This window comes from Dermochelys coriacea, chromosome 2 (genome assembly GCF_009764565.3).
Source record: "Dermochelys coriacea isolate rDerCor1 chromosome 2, rDerCor1.pri.v4, whole genome shotgun sequence".
Classification (NCBI taxonomy): domain Eukaryota; kingdom Metazoa; phylum Chordata; order Testudines; family Dermochelyidae; genus Dermochelys; species Dermochelys coriacea.
Window position 1 is genome coordinate 179,884,117 of NC_050069.1, and position 22,699 is coordinate 179,906,815.

The 22,699-nt window shown below is 38.2% G+C and overlaps 1 protein-coding gene across 3 annotated transcripts in view; it reads right to left on the reverse strand.

The window, feature by feature from the left end:
- Nucleotides 1-936: 936 nt before the first annotated feature.
- Nucleotides 937-22,699, reverse strand: part of NME8 (NME/NM23 family member 8) — a 32,972-nt gene continuing 11,209 nt past the window's right edge. For 2 of the 3 annotated variants that reach the window (XM_038388228.2, XM_043508730.1), the window contains 9 exons: nt 17,389-17,465; nt 15,956-16,048; nt 12,456-12,616; nt 11,375-11,553; nt 9,200-9,344; nt 8,110-8,217; nt 6,535-6,686; nt 2,249-2,393; nt 937-1,358 (listed from right to left, as the gene is read on the reverse strand). In XM_038388228.2, coding sequence (XP_038244156.1) covers nt 1,121-1,358; nt 2,249-2,393; nt 6,535-6,686; nt 8,110-8,217; nt 9,200-9,344; nt 11,375-11,553; nt 12,456-12,616; nt 15,956-16,048; nt 17,389-17,465 — 1,298 coding nt within the window. In that variant the 3' untranslated portion in view covers nt 937-1,120. The remainder of the gene's footprint in view (nt 1,359-2,248; nt 2,394-6,534; nt 6,687-8,109; nt 8,218-9,199; nt 9,345-11,374; nt 11,554-12,455; nt 12,617-15,955; nt 16,049-17,388; nt 17,466-22,699) is intronic. The other variant, XM_043508731.1, reaches the window with a different exon arrangement.

Below are 22,699 nucleotides of genomic sequence, written 5' to 3' on the forward strand. Positions count from 1 at the left end.
AAGGTGAAAGCCAGAATGCTCCATGCTGGACTACATGCAGTGTAAAGGAGTTTCTGCAGAGCCTGAAGGTGGAAGGTGTGGACCTGCTGCAGATGCAGATCAGGCCTTGTCCACTCTCCCCCCTGTGAAGGATTAGTACACCTGCAAAGATCCAGTGCAGTCCCAGCAAGAAAAACTCCAGGATCTTCTTCTGGAGGCTGGCCAGATTCCTGGGAGTGAAGTCAATGTGTTGAACTGGTGCCAGAGCATGGACGGGACCAGCTGGTTGATCACCAACACCCTCCCCTGAAGGGAAATCAAGCAGTGCATAGCTGCTATTTATAATGGGCCCATGTTCCCCTACCAGCCACAGGTAAACTGGTGTAAAATCCAAGATGGGGCCAGATCTTATTTTGGAGCCCAAACAAAGAGCCAAATTGAAAGGACCCAGAACTGAGGCTGAAGACCCTAGCAAGGGCAAATAGAATGTTAGTTACTGGACTCTTAAATACCAAGCCACTGAAGACCCACCAAGGTTGACAGACAGCCTGTCATGAGCGCTTGGGGCAAGAAAAGGACTGCAGTACCACAGCCAGTCACTAGCAGGTATTCAAAAGGTAAGTGACCCCCATTACAGTAGGACAAGAAGTAATGGGCTTAATCTGCAGAAAGGGAGATTTAGGTTAGCTATTAGGAAAAACTTTCTGACTATAAAAAGTAGTTAAGTTCTGGAATAGGTTTCCAAGGGAGGTGAATTTTTGCAGGTTTTTAAGAACAGGTTTGACAAACATCTGTCAGGGATGGTCTAGGTTTACTTTGTCCTGCTTCAGCATAGAGGGCTGGACTTGATGACTTCTCAAGGTCCCTCCCAGGCCTATATGAGTTAATTAAGGGGTGAGCTATAATGAAGACTATTTTGTGAACATAACTATTGTGGTCATTACAAGCACGAATGGTCTAGTACATGTTAGTAAATTAAATTGGTACATTCTACAGTAGTGTTACTAATTGATAACAAAATATTTCATTAGGGAGAAAAAGTTTACTTTATCACTGCTTTTTATATATAACATAAAACACAGATGGACAGATAGCTGTATAACCATCTAGCGACTTACGTTTTAACTGTTACAGATAGATTTTAGTTGTGGCTTAGACTATTCAAATCAATCTCTCCAAATATATATTCAATGCTCTTCAGTGCATGCTCCTTATTAGATGAGCCATGAACTGCATTACGCAAAATATCTTGTGCAAATTGAGCTCTAAGTGAATCAGGAGAAGACTCTTTTGCCTCGTCTGGATCTGTTGGACCCATTAATTGCCTCCACTCCTCCACAGCATTTTCTTTAGTTAGGATCATTACCATTGATGGACCCCTGTGAAATCAAGATATACAAATATCATATGTATCACGAGAGCTTTGCAACTATAGAACTTAGAATAACACTGAACTCTTTACTGAATAGTTAGCAAAATTTAACTCCTGGGGGAAAACTGTTCCTTATTTACTGCAGGAAGAGAGTATGTCTGGCTTTAGAGATGTGTGAAAATTAGTTCTGAAGGTGAGGGATAGATACTGTCAAAAGTCTCCAAAGTATAATGTGATACGTTTAACAAGCCAGTCGCATTTCCCTCATATACCCCTCTGGGTCTGCATTTGAAAGACCACCTGGAGAAACATATGGTGAAAGATTGGGGATGCAGAAAGAGTGAAGATGGGGAAGTGGTTTTCTATTGGAAGATGCACATATTTAAAATGAAATTTGGATTCTTAAGACCCTTTGAACAGAAAAAGTCTTATTTACTGTTTATCCAAGTGGAAAACAATGGCCTTAAACAATTCATTCCCTAACAACAGTGATTAGATGGTTAGCCTATTTGCCCATTCTTTGTCCTTTGCAAAAAAAAAAAAAAAAAAAAAAAAAAAAAAGGTGGGGAGACGTATGTAGTTGCCCAGGATTCTCTTTTTTTGAGGAACAAATCCAAAAAGGTGATCATAATTCAGTTCAGTGGAATTCATAGGTTCTGTAAGTTAAACCCACTGCCTAATAAAGGAAAGACACTGTATTCTAAAAAGGTAATAAATGTTTAAGTTCTTTTTATAAAAATACTAAAAATTCCCTACATTTGACACAGAAAATGACAAAGAAGTGCAGAATTCCAAAAGTCTTCTTATGTTCAACAAAAACATTTTGCCTGCTCTATAAATTCAAAAGTTGTAACTGCTACATTTACATAGCACAATATTGTAAAATCAGACACTTACTCAGACATGTAATTCACTAACTGGTCAAAAAAGGGTTTTCCTTCATGAGTCTTATAAAACTGCGTTGCCATTTCATGGGTGAAATTTGTTTCTTTCATCTGTGATACAATAAAGCCACCATTTGTAACCTTCTGCAAAATGTCATCTAGGAGAAAAAATACATTGGTCTTAATTTTAACATTATTTTAAACACATGTAGAAATGATAACCTTGAAAAATCCCAGAAATTGCTAGATTTGTTTTCTGGCAAATTCATATAATCGTGTCTATTAACATGCTATTTATAATACAGAACAATCAGGAGTGAGATTCTGAATAGATCAAGATTCCTTAAAAACCTGCAACAAGTCATTCTCATCAGTCATTTACTAATACATTTCCATAAAGATGACACAAAAACAATAACAAAAAAAATCATCCCATTATCTCTCATTGGACAGTTGAAATGTGATACATACCAGCTGGCCTGGTAAGATCAAACTGCATAGTTCCAAGAAGGGAAAAGTGAGATTCACAGAAATGAATGGGGACATATAAAAATCAAAATAACCACTAGAGCTGTTACTATAAAACACAGAGACTGTTTTTAATAGTGGGGGGTCTAGATGAAGAAGTAAAAACAATGGCAGTAGCAAGTTTAGGAAGACTCAACTCCATTTTTTCTTTCTATGACTTTATCTTTCCTTTGATACGGCTTCCTCTTCCTTTCTATATATCTCATTGTCAAGGTTCCTTCGCCACTCTGAACTCTAAGATACAGATGTGGGGACCTGCATGAAAAAACCCCTAAGCTTATTTTTACCAGCTTAGGTTAAAACTTCCCCAAGGTACAAACTATTTTACCTTTTGTCCCTGGACCTTAGTGCTGCCACCACCAAACGTCTAACAAAAATAACAGGGAAAGAGCCTACTTGGAAATGTCTTTGAACCCAAAATCCCCCCAAGCCCTACACCCCCTTTCCTGGGGTAGGCTTGATAAAAATCCTCACCAATTTGCATAGCTGAACACAGACCCAAACCCTTGGATCTTAACAACAATGAAACAGCAATCACGTTCTTAAAAGAAGGATTTTAATTAAAGAAAAAGTAAAAGAATCACCTCTGTAAAATCAGGATGGTAAATACCTTACAGGATAATCAGATTCAAAACAGAGAATCCCTCTAGGCAAAACCTTAAGTTACAAAAAGACACAAAAACAGGAATATACATTCCATTCAGCACAACTTATTTTATCAGCCATTTAAACAAAACAGAATCTAACGCATATCTAACTAGATTGCTTATTAACTCTTTACAGGAGTTCTGACTTGCATTCCTGCTCTGGTCCCGGCAAAAGCAACACACAGACAGAGAGAACCCTTTGTTCCCTCCCCTCCAGCTTTGAAAGTATCTTGTCTTCTCATTGGTCATTTTGGTCAGGTGCCAGCAAGGTTATCTTAGCTTCTTAACCCTTTACAGGTGAAAGGGTTTTTTCCTCTGGCCAGGAGGGATTTAAAGGGGTTTACCCTTCCCTTTATATTTATGACACTCATAGTAAAACATTAATTCATCTCCACCTCCATGGCCTGTGAGAGGAAGGAACCATAGGCATTTTTGGCTAATGCAGGGCTCAGCAACCTGCAGCACATGAGCTGATTTTCAGTGGCACTCTGCTGCCGGCCTGAGGTTCCGTCCACCGGACCCGCTCAGCCTGCTGCCTGCCTGGGGTACTGGCCACGGGCCCAGGGCTCTACTTCTGGCCTCGGCCCAGCACTCTGCAGCCGCCCCCAGCAGTGGCCCACTGGCCCCAGCCTGGGGCAGTGTGGGGTGCAGACAGGGGCAAGAGGGGGCACAGCTCAGCACCCCCACCTTAAAAATTGTTCCAGGCCACTGGGATATTTTTAAGTCCAAGTTTGCTGCTTATATCAGACCACGTGGAACAGCGTACTGTGTTTGACCTTCTGCATGCCCTCTGTTGCCATTTTTTCCCCACTGTGAGTTGAGGGGTACATTTGACAAAACATCAGCTCCTAAGAAAGCCAAGTTAGATGTCCATTCATTTCAGCCTTCAGCCTGGACAGACACATTTGGAATTATTCAAAAGAAGGACCGTGCTGTTTGTGCTTTCTGTTGTGAAAGTGTTGTTTGTCGCACATCAAGTGTTCAACATTTTGAAACGAAGCACAAGAAAAGCTTTCTTGATGAAGCAGACAAGACTGAATCAATCAAAAAGGCAGTAGAAGGATATGAGAAGCAAAGCAGTGTTTTTAAAAACTTAAGTGTAAGTAAAAATCAAGCCACAGAAGGAAGTTATAAGATTGCACAGTGCATTGCAAAAAGCAGAAAGCTGTTTACAGATGGCAAATATATAAAGAAGCTTCTCAGCAGTTCGGACATTTTGTTCAATGATTTGCCAGATAAAGATACAATCATATCTAGAATAAAAGAACTGCCTGTCTCTGCCAGAACAGATGAGAAACGCATAAGTGAAATGGCAGAAAACATTAACGAAAAGCAGACGACTGCATTAAAAGATACAGCAGTGTTTAGCATTGCAGTTGAGGAGACCATGGATATAAACGACGTTCCACGTTTGGCAGTTGTTGCAAGATATTGTACTTCCGATGAAATCCAAGAGGAACTTCGTTGCCTAAAACCCCTCCATGGCACAACAAAGAGGGAAGATATAGTGGAAAGTTTTGTAAACCATTTTGAAGAACGAGGAGTTGACATCAGAAAAATATTTTATATGACAACAGATGGTGCACCTGCCATGGTAGGAAAACAGAAGGAATTTGTAAAGTTACTTGAAGATCAAATTGGCCGCCCGACAGTCAAATTTCACTGTATCATCCATCAAGAAAACCTGTGCGCTTAAATTTCTAATTCAGAGCTTAATAATGTGATGAATACAGTGGTGCGAATTTCCTTGATTCTTAATCTGCTTTGACTCAGACAGTTTCAAGAACCGCTAGAAGAGATGGACAGTGCTAATAACGACATTCCACTTCGCAGCAACATTAGATGGCTAAGTCATGGCAAGGTTTTGGTGTGCTTTGTAAACTGTTTTGATGCAATCAAGGCCTTATTGTCAGAAAAAGGACAAAACTACCCCAAACTGGATGATGACAAATGGCTGTGTAAGCTCATGTTTTTAATTGACATCACTGCTCACCTAAACGAACTCAACCTCTGTCTCCAGGGTGCAGGGCAAATGGTTCTGGATCTTTATGAAGCCTGGAAAGCATTTGTTGCAAAACTAGCAGTTTTTTCTTGGGATATTCGAACTTCGCCTTTCCGCTACTTCCAACACATAAAAGAGCTATTAACATGTTGCACCGTCAGCGTCGATGAGATTGGAATGTACATGCAAGAACTGGAATCAGAATTTTCTGACATTTCAAGATTTCCAGCGATTTGGCACAATGCTTTCTTTTCTAATTAAACCTGAAAAGTTCAATGAAAGCGACTTGGATTTGTCTGTATTTCAGTGGATGGGTGTTGAAGATTTCGAAATGCAGCTCATTCAGTTAAAAAGCTCAGAATTGTGGGCATCAAAGTTTATAGATCTGCGGGAGTGCACTTGAAGCTACTGAGAGAGATCATGGGACCTCGATTATGACCTGCTGGATGTCCCGGCCAATGAAATTTAACTGTTTGAAGAAAATTGCATTTGCAATGCTTTCAGCATTTGGATCCATGTACCTTTGTGAACAGGTATTTTCACACATGAAATCTGTCCTCTGTCCCTCTTGGAGCCAGTTAACAACTGATCACTCAGAAGCCTGTGTGCAACTTAGAATATCCAAATACATGCCAGACATTGGAAAACTCAGCAAGGAAAAGCAAGGGCAAGGATCACACTAAACTGATAAGATCTGCATTTTAATTTAAATTTTAAATGAAGCTTCTTAAACATTTTAAAAACCTTATTTACTTTACATACAACAATAGTTTAGTTATATAATACAGAATTATAGAGAGAGACCTTCTAAAAATATTAAAATGTATTACTGGCATGTGAAACCTTAAATTACAGCAAATAAATGAAGAGTTGGCACACCAGTTCTGAAAGGGTTGTCGACCCCTGGGCTAATGAAATGTCAGTAGTTGGGCAGCATCAAGAATTACTTCATGCCTATAAGAAGGTTTATAAATATTACAAATGCATTTAGGAAAGACAAAAAGAATTGATCTGATATAACTCATTGCAAATTTTATATTGCTAATATTTTGTAGGAATGAGGTCCACAGTTTTTTTGGAATGAGATCTACAGGCTTGGTATGCTTGTTCTAGAATGTTTACCTTTATGTTCCTTAACAGCCGTGGGTTTGATAACTGCCAAAGTATGTTCCACAGGGAAGAAGAACTCTAGTTCCTTCTCAGCTTCACCAGGTGACACACTGCCATGCAGCTGATTGAGAGGTACACTCTCTACCGCATACTCTGAACGTAAACTAACAATTATTAAAACAAGGTCATTCAATGACATGACATTTTCATGCATAAGTATCCCTATGAATCTCCTAAATTAATGTTAATTTTGAGGGGTGAGATGGTGGACACTAGAGGCACAAAGGATACTTACAAACCTTTGAAATGAATAGATATATTCTAAACTAATTATTTTGGCTTTCAGTGGGATTTATGAGCTTAAGTTACTTAAGTGCTTTTGAAAATTCCATTCCTGTCTGCTGCCACCAGTGAATGCTCAACTACTTCAGAATGTTCCTGTGTCCTGTATCTTTATGTGATACTAATGCTATGTCTATATTATGAACTAAGGATGTGATTCTCTGCTCATGCACACATACTTGGGCTAGTTCTCATTAAGCTAACAAATATAAATAGCAGTATAGCAGAGTATAAACAGCAGCATAGCACGGGTAGCACAGCAGAGGTCCAGCTGAGCCATGCCAAGTACAAACCCTCCTGAAACTGGTGGGTATGTATTCGGCACAGCTCAGCCATGCCTCTGCTGATGCTACACACACTACTACAGCTACACTGCTATGTATACTAGTTCTAGCTTGAGGAGAACTATTGCGAATATGTGAACACAAGCAAGGACTCACACCCCAGCTTGTAGCACAGACGTAACCTAAGACCCTGGACTTGGAAGATTAATTGCAGTTTACCTACATTTAGCTATAAATAATCCTTATTGCAATTTTTAAACTATTCACTATTTCCCATTATGATCACTAATAATAGGTCTTACTAAATGATAAATAGTACCACTGCTATAGATGACAGACACTGTGAGTGAATGTCTTAATACCTCACCAGTTACTGAAAACAATGTTACAAACACTATCTGAAGTACCTAACATAATTATTGATAAGATATTTACAAGAAATTAGTGTATCAGAAAAGAAAATTGAGCCATAAATAAAACACTATACTTACACAAGGGAACCCAAATTTAATTTAGCTAAGACATAGGACACTTTTCAAAGAGGAGAATAAGTAAAACAGAAAACAATTTCAAGCAGATATATCATCCAGAGTAATATATAATCAATGAACAGTTGAAAATAGAAAATAATTAGCTGACAGCTGTGTAAATTACAGAAATAAATCAAATTAATCATTATGACTCAAGAGATCCCTCTCTTCTCTTCAGAATCTTGCAATGTTCTTTTTTAATTTGAACTTTCCGCTATGTTTACTAGCCATGTGTTGTTTTTTTATAAACCCAGTTGACGCTGTATGTGCTACATTATATAATCAAGAAAATCATAAAAACTTTCAGAAACATATCACTTTTCAGATGACAGCATTATAATTACATTGGTTACACTGAGGTCTAAATGTGTATGTTGATTATGGATGTATACTGCAGATTATGAATAATGTATAGCTATTGCAAATACTACCAGGCTGGACTTTTCTTCTTAGCCTCTTCAAGCCTCTTTGGGCCTAGTAAATCTCTCCAGTGTTGTACAGCATTTTCTCGTATTAAACCAAGTGCAAGGGTTGGACCACTGTTAAATGAAATGGTTAGTATTAAAAAAGCAATTGGAACCCCCTCCCTAAAATATCTCTTAAAATAATTTTATTAAATTCAGTGTAGCCAGGGAAAAGGTACTTGAAATTGGAGAGATTAAAAATCAAATATACATTTAAAAAGCTGAAGTTCCGGTGAACTTTTTATATTTTTGGGCAGGGGGCATTGGGTGAAGGTAATTTAAATGAATATACTACTGAACAGTGCCATTAGATACAGGGGATGTCATCAACTTATATATCAGGGGTGAAATCTTGGCCTCATTGAAGTCAATTGGAGTTTTTTGCCATTAACTTCTATGGAGCCAGGATTTTTCCCCAGATCACCAGACCAAGGCCATAGAGAATGTTGTGAAGATGTTGGGGAGAAGCATCTTGGCCAAACTCTTTAGAAATTGTAATTGCTTCTGCCTGAAATGACTGTTGTCACTTTGCTTGAGGGAACATTTTCACTGCAGTGACAGCCACACCTACTTACCATACTCTGTTGACAACATAGGAGGACGAGTGATATTTGTCAGATGTTTGGGGAGAAAATAAAAGTGAGTAGAGGAGGGTTAATAGGCTGAATTAAAACAATCATTATTATTGTTTTTATATACTGTTGATAAAAGCACTTTTGATTTTTCAAATACTGTTTTTGCCATGACTTACTTTCTTGGGATCTAATTATTCCTCAGCTCTGTAGTGAAATTCAGAAATCTAACTATTCTTAAAGTCTGGAGCTAGTCAGCTACAGGGGGTGGGGTCATTCCTCGAGTGAATTCTATCAAGAGGTAGCTAGCTTCTGGATAGTATGTCTGATGTATCTGTGAATGTTCTTATTATCCATAAAACTCATTTCACTTATACTGAACACAACTGTATCTTGTGGCAATGAGTTATACACGTTTATTGTGCATTGTGAAAAATATTGCTTCCATTTGTAAGTTCAAACTTGTTGCCTTTCAATTAATGTACCTTGTCATGTGTTCTAGAAGGGTTGAAAAAAAATCTTCATTTTCATGTTCCTTGTAAAACTGACATGCTTGTTCTTCTGTCAGAACTATTTCTCTTTGCATTGCTATTGTAAATCCATCATCCTTAATCCTTTTCAGAATAGAATCTACATATAAAACATTGAAATAGTGCTGGATTGTCATCATTTAGTTCATTTTATACTTGTTATATTTCCATATTATAGTTTTTCCAGTCATTTCATAATAAAGTTTTCCAAAAGAGTTAACTTGTTCATTTTGGAATATAAAAACTAAAATTCGTAACAACTGCTATAGGGATCCAATAATCATTGCTTGGACGCTCAGCAAGAAGTTTTCTGCCTTTTTACAGAAGGAAGGAATGTAGAGAAGTCACATTTAATTTGATTTAGCTCTCTGTCTTTGAAGGTTCTGAAGATGTGTCTGACTAATATATAGGAAAGGTAGACTGCTTATGCATATGTTGCATGCAATTACACTTTCTTAAAAACCCTTCTACACACATTCCTTCTCAAGAGCAAAGCCTAACCAACAAGCAGCATGACCCAATTCATTATGAGGTCACCAAAGTCATGAGTTTGAAGAATGTGGATTTAGGTACCTAACTTTAGACATTCAAGTTTGACAGCTGCTGCTAACTAGCTGGGTTTTTTTTTAAAGCAAAGAACAACATTTTGAAATCATGGATTTCTCAATTATAACTGATTTTCACTTGCTGTTTGTTTTTCACTGAACCTTTTTTTTTTTTTACCTGCAGCTGTTTTGGTGAATGGCAGAGCTAGTAGGGCACAGCATAGCTCAAAGTATGCCAGATAACACTGTCCTGGATCAGAATGATTGTTCTCTGCTACAGTATAAAAAGTCATCCTTATTGGAGAGACACTCATATTGGGCTTCTAACTCTCAAATACCACTGGCTGATAATATGTCCATAAGTAAGTTACAAATATCACCTATAGAAACTTTATCCAGGCAAATAAGCGTTAATCACTTGGAGTTTCAACAAGTTTGCTGATGGAAATACAAATGTTAATAATATAGCATTGATCATTCCAGGTGACCTCCACTCAATCAGAAAAATCACAAAAATACTCAGAATACATTGGGAAAAATTGGGTTGGGACTGTGGATCTGCCAAGTCAATAAACTTGAGGAACTATAATTCAATGTCAAGTAACTATTTTTTCCACAGAAGAAACATCAATAAAGATTTTCATTCTGAAATATTAATGAGCATTACAGCCCACACAAAGGAGGACTGAGGAGTTCTAATAGAAGGCATAATTATGACTGAATTCTGTGGCTATTTTTGCAAGTATACACTATTTAACATGAGCAAAGGTGGCAGAATCAGGCCCTATATACAGACTGCAAAACTGCTCTCCCAGTTGCATGAGAACTAGATGTCAAATCAAGAAAGGCATGCCATGTAAATGTAAGAAGAGTGCTCCAAGTAGTACTCTTTCAAATCTATGTAATAGACATTATTCAAGCTAGCCATAGAAGCTGCCTTGGACCTGGCAGAGAATGCTCAACCACTCAAGGACAGTGATGCCACAAGTACTCCTTTTCTTTTTGAAGATACAGACTAAAATGGCTGCTACTCTGAAAACTAGCTAAATTGTTTTAGCAGAAAGCATAACTCATTTAAATATGTTTTAAATGCAATTAGACTCGTTGATTTTTCTATAAACCATAATTATATCCCAGAAAGGGGATCTATAGAGGCAATTTTTGAAGAACTGATCTAGGAAATAAAATATTCACACAAAAGTAGGTAAAGACAGAACAGAATGAACAAATTGTATTTTTCTGATATACAGTTCTGTCAATTTAATGCTGAGCACAGAAAATAATTTGAAGACAGCATGGTCTAGTGTGTAGAACACTGGACTGGAGGCCTGGATTCTCTTCCTGGCTCTACTACTGGCCCGCTGTGTGACCTGGGACAAATGAGTTCATCTCTCGGAGTTTCTCCATCTGCCAAATGGCGATAATTATATTGACCCACTTTGTAAAGCACTTTTGACATTAATTGGAGAAAAGTGCTAGGTAAAAACTAGGTATTATTCATTAAAAGATACCAGGATTTTTGAAATCCAAAAGATAAGGCCTTCTTTGTGTACTGCAGGTGAAAAATGTAATCATCATCACTTACTTTTTCTTTCCTTTAACAGAGAAGGTCTAATTAAGGCCAATGTTTTTTCAATATTTTGGCCAGTCTTCTTTTTACCAAAATCTGGGAAAAAGAAGGCAAGTTGCCTGCTAGCATCTTCTACACTGTCTTCCACATCACATAAATTTAACATATTCTTGGATTCCAAAACTTCTTGCAAGCTAATAAGAGACAAATAATACATCTAAATTAACATATCCTTTATATTCATTTACTATTTTACACAAATGTATCAATAACTGACTTGCTGAAAAAATATATTTTAAAACTTATTCAGTAAAACATATAAGAATAGAATGCCAGTTACTTTATGATTCTGCATTCCAACAAAAAACAGCTGTTCTCAGGAATGAAGATATTGTCCATTCTTAACAGAGTATTAGTTACTTGCTGTGTTATACCATAAGTACTTTGAAAGTGAAATCTCAGTCACGCAATGTTTCTACTTGGTCTGCCTTTGAATAGCCTCTGTGCATTTCACTGGTCAAAATTAATACTGACAATGACAGTTTCTAAAAAAGGATTGATAAGGGGATCATGCTTTATACACCTAAAGCATGATCTTTGAAAACACAGCACTATAGAAATTCTTTGAAAAAGAAATAATTTTTATTGTGACATGTTTATGAGGATCACCTATATGTGATCACTCTAATATTATGTCAGACAAAATTTATCCAGGGAAGGCTACAGCAGCTGTAAATCAGAAAGACAAAAGAATAATGACTGGTTCTTTCTAACATCTTTACATTCATGTCAGTACAGGTTCATGTAATTAGATTGAATTGGGTCAGTGCAGGTACATATAATTAGACTGTGATAGCACTGGGCAGACTGTACCAACCCTTAGAGTGCCTAGCCCATTCTGCAAGCCAATTTGGGGGGACTGCAGTTGTGATGGACTGTTGTGTGTCCCACACATGGTTAGGGAGACTCTTGCTTACTCCCTGCACCTGCACAGCTGTGCATATAAGGGCATGTGACAATATGGCTCTTAATATTTTGTTATTATTTCTCATGTAACTGCATAAAACTTAAGTGTCATTTGAATTTTTCCAGTTACCTGATTGGCTTTTCAGGCTGAGGCTCTGCAGATGTATCCTCATCTGATTTACCCAGTTTTTTCCATTGTGGAACAGCAACAGTTACTTCCTTTGGTTTAGAAACTATCAGAATATGGGATGGTCCACCAGTCATGAATGTCACAAAATCTTCAAAATCAGGCTAAAAAAACCCACAATTTCTCAACTATATACTACAAACAGAACTGTTTGACCTTATCACCAGAAATCAAACTATACATATGCTGTATAACTTGCTCCCATCTCACTATTGTATTTACAATCACCATATAAAATTCTATATGAAATATCTGATAAGATTTTGTGATAAGTCCATTTTAGTTCAAGTGATAAAACAGTATTATAAAGTATGCCTCAGCCTTTACAGTAAATATAAGATCTTGAGATAACTGAAATTATACTATTGAATATAACTTGTGTGCCACATGTTCTCCCAATCTAATGTACCAATAACTCAGAGATGAGATCAAATGTGATGCTTATAGTATAGTGGACTGAGGCACATGATGTAAAGCAACAAAATATATTGCATTTCCTGACATGATTTTTAAAGTTCTTTAAATTAGGCAAGTAATATCTATGACTGCATTCCTGATTTTCAGAACATTCTCAGACACTTACTTCCTTGTCTATTCTTTTCTCCCCTTTAGTCTTGGCCTTCATCCACATAGAGAGATACTTTCATGGGAAGCAACCTCCTTGTGTCTCTTCATAACTTGGAGTCACTTTTTCACCAGTGCTGGAATTCTCTTCATTCCCTCTAAGCCCCCCATTTACTTCATTGCCAATCTTTCTTTAAACCCTTTCTCTTTGCTTTAACATATGATTGAGTCTTTCCCCTGCCAACATCTCCCATCCCTTAACTTACTTAATATATTTCTCCTTTCATACTAACAGGATAGTAAGCAAAAATATGTATTTGTATTTTACTGTTTTTAATGTGTAGTTTTTCTTTTTTCATATTCCGATTCATCTCTATATATTATTTTACCTTTCAGATTTTATGGATATATTGTAAGGACACTCAATTCTACAGTTATTTTTCTCTTGGTGTAAAGCATTTTGGAATATGGTAGTTTGCATAATAGACATAAAAATAAATTAAATGAAAGTGAATAGAAAAATATATTTGGTACTATACAATACATAAAGCGTGTCTCTACACTGAAAAGTGATTGAAAAAAATGTTTACTATTTCAGTGATTTCAACAGTAAATTTGCTCCATCAACAAATAAGAAGAAGTTTTATCTAAACTGCCAGTCCTACGAACACAACCTGGTATCTGAAACGTCAAGTTGTGTTCTTTCTGATTCATTCAAAATCCCCATTATAAAGATTCTACAGGCCAAAATTTGCTCTCAACTACACCGCAGCAACTCTATTGTCTTCAAATTCTGTCTTCAGTTGCACTTACGTAATCTCATAGTTTTCAACAGGATTGCAGAGTTGTAAATGAGGGCAGTATTTGGCCTGTAGAATAGACAGAATTCTACATTCTGAAACAGTTTAAGTACAGACAGTGTAAACAAGTACTATTTTTACACACTCATTTTTCAGAGTAGAGTAGAATCACACTTTGAGAATAACAAGGAAATAACTACGGCAAAGAGTCCTGTGGCAACGTGTAGACTAACAGACGTATTGAAGCATAAGCTTTTGTGGGTGAATATCCACTTTGTCAGATGCATGTAGTGGAAATTTCCAGAGGCAGGTATAAATATGCAAGCAATAATCAGGCTAGGGATAACGAGATTAGTTCAATCAGGGAGGATGAGGTCCACTTCTAGCAGTTGAGGCATGAACACCAAGGGAGGAGAAACTGCTTTTGTAGTTGGCTAGCCGTTCAGTCTTTGTTTAATCCAGAGCTGATGGTGTCAGATTTGCAAATGAACTGAAGCTCAGCAGTTTCTCTTTGAAGTCTGGTCCTGAAGTTTTTTTGCTGCAGGATGGCTACCTTTAAATCTGCTATTGTGTGTCCAGGGAGATTGAAGTTTTTTGTATATTGCCATTCCTAATATCTGATTTGTGTCCATTTATCCTTTTACGTAGGGACTGTCCAGTTTGGCCAATGTACATAGCAGAGGGGCATTGCTGGCGCACAATGGTGTATATTACCATTGGTGGACGTGCAGGTGAATGAACCCGGTGATGGCGTGGCTGATCTGGTTAGGTCCTATGATGGTGTCACTTGTGTAGATATGTTGGCAAAGTTGGCATCGAGGTTTGTTGCATGGATTGGTTCCTGAGTTAGAGTTACTATGGTGTGGTGTGTAGTTGCTGGTGAGAATATAGTTCAGGTTGGCGGGTTGTCTGTGGGTGAGGACTGGCCTGCCTCCCAAGGCCTGTGAAAGTGAGGAATCGTTGTCCAGGATGGGTTGTAGATCACTGATGATGCGTTGGAGAGGTTTTAGCTGAGGATCATATGTGATGGGCCAGTGGAGTTCTGTTGGTTTCTTTCTTGGGTTTGTCTCGCAGCAGGAGACTCCTGGGTACACGTCTGGCTCTGTTGATCTGTTTCCTTATTTCCTCATGTGGGTATCGTAGTTTTGAGAATGCTTGGTGAAGATTTTGTAGGTGTTGGTCTCTCTCTGAGGGGTTGGAGCAAATGCGGTTGTACCTCAGTGCTTGGCTGTAGACAATGGATCATTTGGTGTGTCTGGGATGGAAGCAGAAGGCATGAAGGTAGGCATAGCGGTTGGTGGGTTTTCGGTATAGGATAGTGTTAATATGATCGTCACTTATTTGCACCATAGTGTCTAGGAAGTGGACCTCCCGTGTAGATTGGTCCAGGTGGGGTGGAAGCTGTTGAAATCGTGGTGGAATTCTTCCAGGGTTTCCTTCCCATGGGTCCAAATGATGAAGATGTCATCATTGTAGCGTAGGCAGAGAAGGGGCATGAGTGGACAAGAGCTGAGGAAGCGGTGTTTCAGGTTAGTCATAAAAATGTTAGCATACTGTGGGACCATGTGGGTGCCCATAGCAGTGCCACTGGTCTGGAGGTATATATTGTCATCAAATTTGAAATAACTGATTTCCCACAGTTCACAGCTCCCTCTGAACTAATTATATATTATATACTCTAAAAACCAACAACGATATATGTATCGTTGTTGGTTTTTAGAGTATATATAGCTTTTGCTGTTTAGAGTATTTACCTTATGTTATTCTGACTATTGTTGGCTAATGAGTTGGTTGTGTTAGGGAAAATAAACCTCTATTGCTTCAGTATGTACCAAGAATTGTATGCTATTCCATTGTTATTTAAATGCAACGTTGGAACACCAACAACCACAGGCATCGTACAGGAGCTGGACTGGAAAACCAAAGCAAAAAAGATGAGACAATCTTTTAATTTATTTTCTCTCTGTGTCATAAATAATTTTAATTAACTAGAATCAATTACATTTTATAAATATTTTACAAGCCATATAGATGATATTATTATCAATATAGCCATCTATTTTTGTGTAGGCTTTTTACCTGTTCTATATTGCGACTGTAGAAATCTCTAACTTGCTTTTCAGTTAAAGTCTTCTCCTCTTCTGCCGCAATAGCAAAGCCCGCTTCTGTAATCTTCAATTACAGATCAGCCATCAGGTTCAGAAGCATTTGAGGGAGACATATAGCAAATCAGCAAATATTAGTTACATATTTTTGCCATGATTCTAAAAACTGACTGATTTTTGTGTAGAATCTTAAATGAGGCAATATGAAATATCACAACTATAGTAACTTCTTCATTCAGCCCAACTAAATTTCCAGCTTTTCAAAGTACTGGACGGTGTTCAAATGGGACACCCATTAAAATAAAGAAGCCTTTTGTTACACATTATGTACCTCAATATACAGATTTTAATGAAAACCTCTACTATTTGTAAAACATGTTTTACCATTATTGATTCCAGTAATGCAAATAAAGCAAACCTATGGGAAGGCAGCACATAATCATTCTTAATGACAGACAGTAAAAGCTTTATTATGCAGCAGTCAGTCATGTACTTGTAAAGTATTTGTACATACCTCGGAGAAATTGGTCTACCACCATTACAAAGTAGATATTAAATTTTGATTACAGTATACTTGCTTTTGGTTTCGTATGCAGAAATAACATGAGTATCTATTTTTTAAAATTCCCACTAGCATGATAAAAATATGTATACGTAGAGTAGGCATGCATTGATATGATCTGTATCACCCTGTGTACTCCCTGCACAGCATATACTCACTATACGTGTGCAAGTCCACAATTCAGCATTTCTGGAACTGAAATGAGCATTCCTCCAGTATTACGTTCTGGAGGCAGAAATGATGTCTCCTTAACCAAATATTGTGTCTGCCTATGCATCTAAATCATTACCAGTGTATATCCTGTGACCTTACCTTCCTATAAGCATGAGCTTATGCATGTCTACATACATTCACACACGTATGTAAAGAACTGGCTAATTTGAGCTGGTTTATTTGTAGGTCTAGAATTTTGAAAAATACTGCTGTGGAAAAGAAAATATTTTCCACATTTGTAGAATTATTTTCTGTGACTCATCTGCCCTATCCCAGAATTGATGGGTAACTCTCACCCTGTCATCAACTGCAGAAAAAAATAAGGAACTGTTGGGAGGCTGTGTAAGCAACTTACCAAGCTTCAGCTGGAATACTTATGTGTCAATCAATGATCTGCATAGTATACTTCAGTATATACCTCTTCCAGTACCATAAAATATTTTAAACAGCGTCAGTGTGAAAATCATATTGCTCCAGCCACAACCATTTTATGTTTGTCAGTTTTATAGGATAAGTATTAGCAGATCTGGCTGTACAGTTTTGTCCTAAATTAATATCCGATTATACTCCCATCTCACTATCTTGGCATTTAACCAGACACGACAGTTGGGTTTTTAAAAAATTTCGTTTACCTTTTGTTTAATTTCTTCTACTCTTCCATCTGCAATGGCATCAGGTTTTATAATTGCAACAGTGTATATGACTCCTTCTATAGGAAAAGGAAGAATACATATGCATATTTATAAATATATTTACTGAAATATATACACAGACTGATTTACTTTTTATACTTAAAACCTGAGCTCTCCATATGCTTCCTTTTAATTTTGGATTCTGATCACCAAGATATAGGGTCCTGGGAACCAATAGCAGTAGAGGTTCAAATGTGGATTATAAACCTCTGTACATGAATCACACATTGAAATGCAATTCCTTTTCCCAACTGCTCACACCTTAATACTACAACTGTGAAAGCAGAGATAAGGGAGGGTGAGTGTATATATATGAAGTAGATACATTAAGAGATAGAAAAGCTACTTATCTATAAGTGGAGTTCTCCCTGTACATACAGATCTGCCTCAGGAGACTCACATACCTCAGTATTGCAAATCCTGGAATCATTTACAACTATAAATGCTCGGGGTAGCACTCACACTTGCTTGTGGAGTTCAACATTCAAAACAACGTTATAAAGGGCTCGGTTTCATTCTGTTATCTGTAATGGAAAAGACTCTGAAAAAAGCCAGGAAAGGGCAGGTAAGTGAGAATCTGCAGAGGAAAGATACTTGCATAACACCATTTAGAGGTGGACTTCCTTTTTTAAAGTATTAATTTTATGTTTGAGGTTAACAGCTGATGGTCTGACCCACAGTTGGCACTTGGGAAAGTCTCTGACCATTGGACAATTGATCTCCAGCATTGCTATATCATGACGTAGTCAATATGGTTCTGTGTCATGCTTTCAAGTGACTTCCATGTGTATAAACAAGCAAGCAAGAGAATTATAAAGAGTAATAACATGAATGGTATGTTCACAGTGGTCAGACTTCTTACCAAAAGGTTTTCCCCATGATCAAATATTATAAAAGATCACGACGGCAGAGTCCTCACTGAGGCTGATGACATTAAATATAGGTGGAGACATTACTGTGTCAATATGTAGTCTCAGCAGAGAGACTCATAATACAGGACGACAGAAAAGAGTACAAAGCCGGAGCCAGAGCCATCAATCCTGCAAGAATAAGTGGTGCATACTATTATGAAAAGATGACTGTGAAAGCACCAGAGGTAGATAACGTGTCTGAAGAACTGTTAAAACAATTGGCAAATGTGGTACTGTTGAAAACTTATAATGATGTATGGATGACTAGAAATTGGCTGGAGGACTGAATGAAGGGAATTTTTCTGTCCTTACCAAAGAAAGGAGGCATAACAGAGTGTAGTAACTATCATATCATCTCCCTGACATAGCACACAAACAAAATTCTGCTCTACATAATCTAGGACCTCATGAAAGGAAGGCTAGAAGCAGAACTATCACCCCACAAGCTGGTTTCAAAGAGGCACAAGTAACCACATCGTGAACATCCACCACATCATTGAAAAATGCATACAGTACGATCACCCATAGATCATGTGCTTCATTGATGACTCAGAAGCATTTGATATGGTCTGACATGACTATCTTTTGGAAGATATTAGCAGACATGAGGATTCCAAAGCATCTTATTGAGCTAATTGCAGGTCTCTAACACCAACAGACCACGGTGCAAACAGCAGTAGGCAACAGTGAGTGGGTTTTCCATTGGCAGGGTGTATTTTGGTCCCCAAGGCCTCTTTAACACATGCACAGAATTTATTACGAGACAAGGCTTGAAAGGTTTTGGCAAAGTGGAAGGAGCTAGGATTTTCATTGGTGAACCTCTCTAATCAACCTCAGATCTTGTGATGACACAACACTCTTTGCTACAACCACCAATGCAGTGCAACAAATGTTTGGGTCTGCAAAAACAGCTAATGAGGAATACAGATTATTCCTGCTTACAACGAAAACAAAATGCATGAACGTCAAACACAGCTAATAAAAACAGGATGCAAGAGGGCATCACAATTAACAGACGAGTTGTAGAGGCAGCAGATTAATTTAATTATTTAGGATCATATATATCCGACCAAGGAGGCTGTTCCAAGAAATTGGAAGAAAAACTAGGGGATGACTCGCTCAGCTATGGCCTCCTTTGTATATTTCAAGATGCCACAGTTTTTCCTCAAAGATGCAACTGGTGAAAAGTTTATTTTTTTCCATAGTGGTTTATGGATGTGAATGGTGGGAAGATAATTTCGCTGACAAGAAGAGAACTGAAACTTTGGAAGTGTGGTGCTGGTGAAGATTCTTGTGTATCTCTTAGGCATTTGCCTTTTGTCCATGTTAGAAATGTTAGTGGAGAAAAGCAGACCCTAATGTCAGAAATCAAGAGATGTAAATTTATGTACTTTGTCACATTAGGAACAGTGATGGAAAAAATCTTGATAAAGTTGTTATGGAAGGAATGGTGGAGGGTCTTTGTAGTAAGGAATGACTAGCAAGGAGAGATGCAAGGATGGTGTGTGGTAGATCACTAAAGGTTAGCTGCTGAGTGTTCGAAGTTAGCGTTGAAACGTGGAAAGCTTCCAAAATTCTGCTATGTTGTCACTGATATTCAGATATGAATAAATGGATTTACTTAGCCTTCTTTCTGCTTTGAGATTTGCCTTTGCAGAATCCTATTTTGGGGAGAATGACAAGCATTTACATCCCTAGGAGCTAGGGCTGAAGAGTGATAAATTTAACAGAGATTGAAAAGAACTACCTTCCTGAAACAATCAACTGCCCTAATTCTTGCATGAAAGCTCTGAAGCAGGGCCAGCCCACAACATTTTGGCACCTGAGGCGGGGAGCTCAAATAGCACCCCCATTCCCCCTCGCTTGGGCCAAAACTTTGAAAGGTCTTAATTCTGCCTTCTTCCTGTTCTACTCCTCTCGAGGTATTGCTCTGCTACCTACCCTAATAAAGGAGAACTAACAACTTAAAATGCCTCATTCAAAAATTTTAAGTAACACTTAACTTTCAAACGCCTGAACAGCAAATGTAACTTTTCTTGTCTGCATAGTAAACACTGGCATTTTTATCTGTTTGAAGAATCAAAGTGGTGCTTTCTGTGCCTTCTTGGTTGCAAAGATTTGAACTGCTTCCTGAAGGTCCACAGTCTGGGCCAGCTCATGCTCTACTGAGATGGTTATAAGACCGACTAGCCTCTCCTGTGTTGTTGTGGAGCGTAGATATATTATTATTAACTTCAGCTTGGAGAAACTGCGTTCTCCACTGGTAACTGTTACAGGAAGTGTTAGAAGTATGCGCAGAGCAACAAAAGCATTTGGAAAGAGGGTGGTTATCTTATTTGTGCACATATATTCCAGAACAGCCTTTGGAGTTGATCCTGCTGAAATGTATATTGAAAGGGCTTTCAGTCGATCACCTAAATCACTTGCATCAATATCACGCATGTCATCATGTGTCAACACCGTCTCTAGTGCCCAGCACTGCTGGTGTGGGTCTTCTTCAGGTATAGGGAGGAGTTTTGGAGTATCATACAACATCGCAAATATACTGCTGTGTTTCTTGAGCTACATGAAACGTTCTTTGACTGTATTGCACAATCTAGCACCTGGTTTAAGAATTCAACTTTGAATTGTTGTTTGGGGTCTCTTATGGGATTATCCTGTGCCTCGTAATCAAAATGTCTTCTTCTTCGGTGACTCTTGTATTCTTGAATGGATGGGAAAATTGCTTCAGTGTGAAGTTCCTCAGCCAACTTCTGTGCACTCTTCAGAACGTTTTGAAATCCTTCATCTGACCGGTAAGACTGTAGGTATGACTTTGCTTTGTCCAGTTGTTCCTTTGCTCCAAATATATCAAGGTCAACACCTTGGAGTCTCTTGCTTACAACATTTATTTCAAACAGTATGTCATGCCACAACACTAAGCCACACAGAAATTTGAAGTTATGTATGTTTCTGGTGATTCTATTTCCCTCTGCCACTGTTCTCCCACAAACAGTTCCTGTCATAGCATTATCCTCCATAATGGCAACTATGGCATCATCTATCTTCCCAATTTGGTGTTTGATAGGCTTTATCGCCTCCACTCAACTCTCCCATCGTGTGGCACTCAGTGGTTTCAGTGTCAGAGAGGATCTTCCCAGATGTTGCTTCAAAATTTGCTATCCATGAGTTAATGCAGAGAAAAATACATACATGCTTTGAATTACATTAAAAAATTCAGCAGCCTCACTAGAAGCTGATGCTGCATCACTGACCACCAAGTTCAATGAATGAGAACTGCATGGGACAAAAAAAGCTTGAGGGTTTAACTCTTGGATCCATGTCTGCACTCCTTTGTTCTTTCCTCTCATGTTGGCACCATTATTGTAGCCCTGACCTCCCATGTCAGCTATCGTAATTCCTGTATCTTCCAACTTTTTAAGGAGCACATTTGTCATACCAGCTCCTGAAGTATCATCAATGTCAATAAATTCTAGAAAATGCGCTCTGACAGTCACCATTGCAGGGACATTTTCACTAGGTTCTGTTGTTGTTACAAAACGCACCATTAAAGTCATTTGTTCTATATGGCTGATGTCAGGTGTGCAGTCCAAAATAACAGAGTAATATCTTGCTGACTTCAGATCTGCCACAATCTTCTGTTTGACTTTTCTTCCAGTAACTGTATGATCTCATTTTGAATTGTTTTTCTAAGATAGTGGGGGTGTGTATGTTTCTTGGGTGGTGACTCTTCTTAGATGCTCCTGGAGTACAGCATCAAACTCAGCCATCAGCTCCACAGTTTTAAGGAAGTTTCCATTGTTTGGCACATACAGCTGATCTGAAGTGCCACGCAGTGCTAGGTTTTGGGTAGCAAGCATTCTCACAATGGCAATAAGCCTTTTCAGAACATTTTGACAGTAAAGAGACTATGATGCAGTCTTCTCTTGATGCTGATCATCTATGGTGGCCTTTAACCTTAGTCTCATCTCAAGCTCTTTCCACTTCTGAAATGCTCTCTGGTGATTTGCTGCTGTCCCATGGCATGCCAGATTTCTAGCCAGATTTTTCCAGTCCTTTGTTCCTGTAGAACCCAATGTGTCTGGAACATTAGACTGGAAGAGTTTGCAACAAAACAGTGTGCAGCATTCTGGGTTTTTGAGTACATAAGCCATGGCCTCTCCACTTTGTCACCATTGGGGATTTCATGCCAGTAATGTGTTGGATGGAAACTTCTATTTTCATTGTCTTTGGGGAACATGAAGTTTTTCACCTGCTATGGCCCATGCAGTATAAGAAATTCCCTCATGCTACTGCTCCAGTGGGTCCTCAGTCCTGGATCATCTAGACTTAAGGAACTA